We start from the raw sequence: 2,047 nt of genomic DNA, 5'->3' as shown, positions 1-2,047 counted from the left end.
AAAAAAGTATACACACCATACAAATAATGTTGTTATAGATTCAATAAAATCACCTCCACAATCCTCCTGACATGCATTAAAACACAATTACGCAATGTAACATTTTTCTGGAGAGGGCAACGCGCTGTTTTTTCGTGAATTAGCTGTGCTGGGTTGAACAATAAAGAAAGAGAGATGGTTTATAATAGAACGTTATACATTTTCAATACATGTTAGCTTTACAATGAAATTTCCATAATTATATAATTTTTCTGACAATGTTCGTCAACGGGTTGTGCTCAACGATGCGATCATGTATCATCAGGCAGTATGCAGTCGTCGAAGGTGGAACATCCTTTCGAAATTCGAATTCGATTCGCACATCGACGGTGGCCTTGTTTAGCGTTTCGTTTTGTCGTGAGCAATCGATGACCACGAACGGTCCATACCGTAGAAAGTCTATCGTATCAAGCAAGACCTCATCCTTTCCATAGTAGGACTCTTGAAATTTCGCATACATGTCGTAGAGCAACGCATATTTACTTTTCTCGAAATCGACATTTAAGTCATCGTAGGGATAGATTTCTGAGTTCAAGTAAAGTCTAAAGTTCGATAACGAGCACGAATCGAAGTGCGTAGGGTTTTGCTTCAGATCGTTTTTCCGGTCGGTTTGTAACGCGAATATCACATATCTTGGTTTCTCCATTTGCGGAGCCGTATTTATCGCCCAAGTATGTTTCGTGGTTGTTTGCAACATCGGATATTCGTACAGTTCCCACGAACGGAAACTCATACTGAGTGATATTTCCTTCTCTAGAATACGCATCAGCGACAACTTGTGTATTTCATCCAAAGCAACGTGTGGCATTCGCCATTGAATTTTATGCAGATCCAGGACAGGTTTAACATTGTCGGACATGCTTCCTAACGCGTTAGCGTCGTTGCGCGCGCGAATCAAGATCAATTCATGTCGCGCATTTATTACAACTCGTTTGTAATCTTCGCAGAAGCCTAGCAATGTGTTGAGGATTGCTGAGCGAGGGTTTTATGGCGGGGGGCCATGTGCTTGGGACTTTTAGAATCGGCCAGGGTATGGGCCTGTCACCCACTTCTTTAGAAATTAGTTTGCGTTTGTTCCAAGGCACATGGTCGACACTCTTGGCCGTTGGCGATATTGCCCTGCCATAAACACGGGTCCCTATGCCCATAGCGCGGCGCGAATCGCGGCAAACGGCACGTTCTGGGACAACGGGCAATTAGGGGAATGGGATGCAGATGTCGGGAGTTTTCCAGGCCCACGCGCGACCGGGAACTCCGTGGCAAATGTTGCGGCACTGCCCCTTCCTAGGTCCCAGACGTTGTCTTTTGGGCTTGTCGCGATTGGACAGCTTCCTCAACACCCACCCCTAACTTGCAAGAGTAGGGCGAACCGAGGTGACGTTATCGGTGAACTTCGATTCGCACCTCAGATACATTTCGGAGTCAGAAGCAATACGTAAAATAGATAGATACATTTGGAAATCAGATACATTTCGGAGTCAAAAGCAACACGTAGAATAGATTGATACATTTGGAAGATAGATACATTTCGGAGTCAAAAGCAATACGTAAAATAGATTGATACGTTTTGGAAGCCAGATACATTTTTGGAATCAGACACAATACGTAAAATAGACATAGCCACAAACTCGTAGACAACTAGTAATTTGTAACAATCTGGAACGCATTCCATGTATCTCCACCGGGAGTGTAAATATATTTGTTGTTAACATTCACGGTGTAAATTTGTTCCTCCTACCTTGGAGGTGGTCCTTCGAGTTAGTCGACACATCACGTGTAAATTACTCAAAAGCTCGAACGATTTATTACAATCAACCACGAGCATCAACAGCGACGAAGCGCAATTATGGCGCCGCCCGGTGAAAAAAGGTTTTCTTTGAAAGTTTCCGGTCGCGAGAGGAACAGAACCAGATCTCGAGTAACGGTGTAAAATGCGAGGCGACGTGAACTCTCGCGACAACCGTAAAGAACCGTCGTATCTCTCCGCGGACGCGACGACTAAGGGTCG

The 2,047-nt window shown here is 44.4% G+C and overlaps 1 protein-coding gene across 1 annotated transcript; it reads right to left on the bottom strand.

The window, feature by feature from the left end:
- Window positions 1–238: 238 nt before the first annotated feature.
- Window positions 239–898, bottom strand: LOC144477541 (uncharacterized). The gene has a single exon (XM_078195268.1). It carries the CDS (start codon window positions 896–898, stop codon window positions 239–241), a length of 660 nt encoding a protein of 219 aa, XP_078051394.1.
- Between the last annotated feature and the right edge of the window lie 1,149 nt (window positions 899–2,047).

This window comes from Augochlora pura, unplaced genomic scaffold (genome assembly GCF_028453695.1).
Source record: "Augochlora pura isolate Apur16 unplaced genomic scaffold, APUR_v2.2.1 APUR_unplaced_1819, whole genome shotgun sequence".
NCBI classification, from domain to species: Eukaryota; Metazoa; Arthropoda; class Insecta; order Hymenoptera; family Halictidae; genus Augochlora; species Augochlora pura.
The sequence above is the reverse complement of the archived record's forward strand: the minus strand, read 5'-3'. Positions and strand labels throughout refer to the sequence as shown.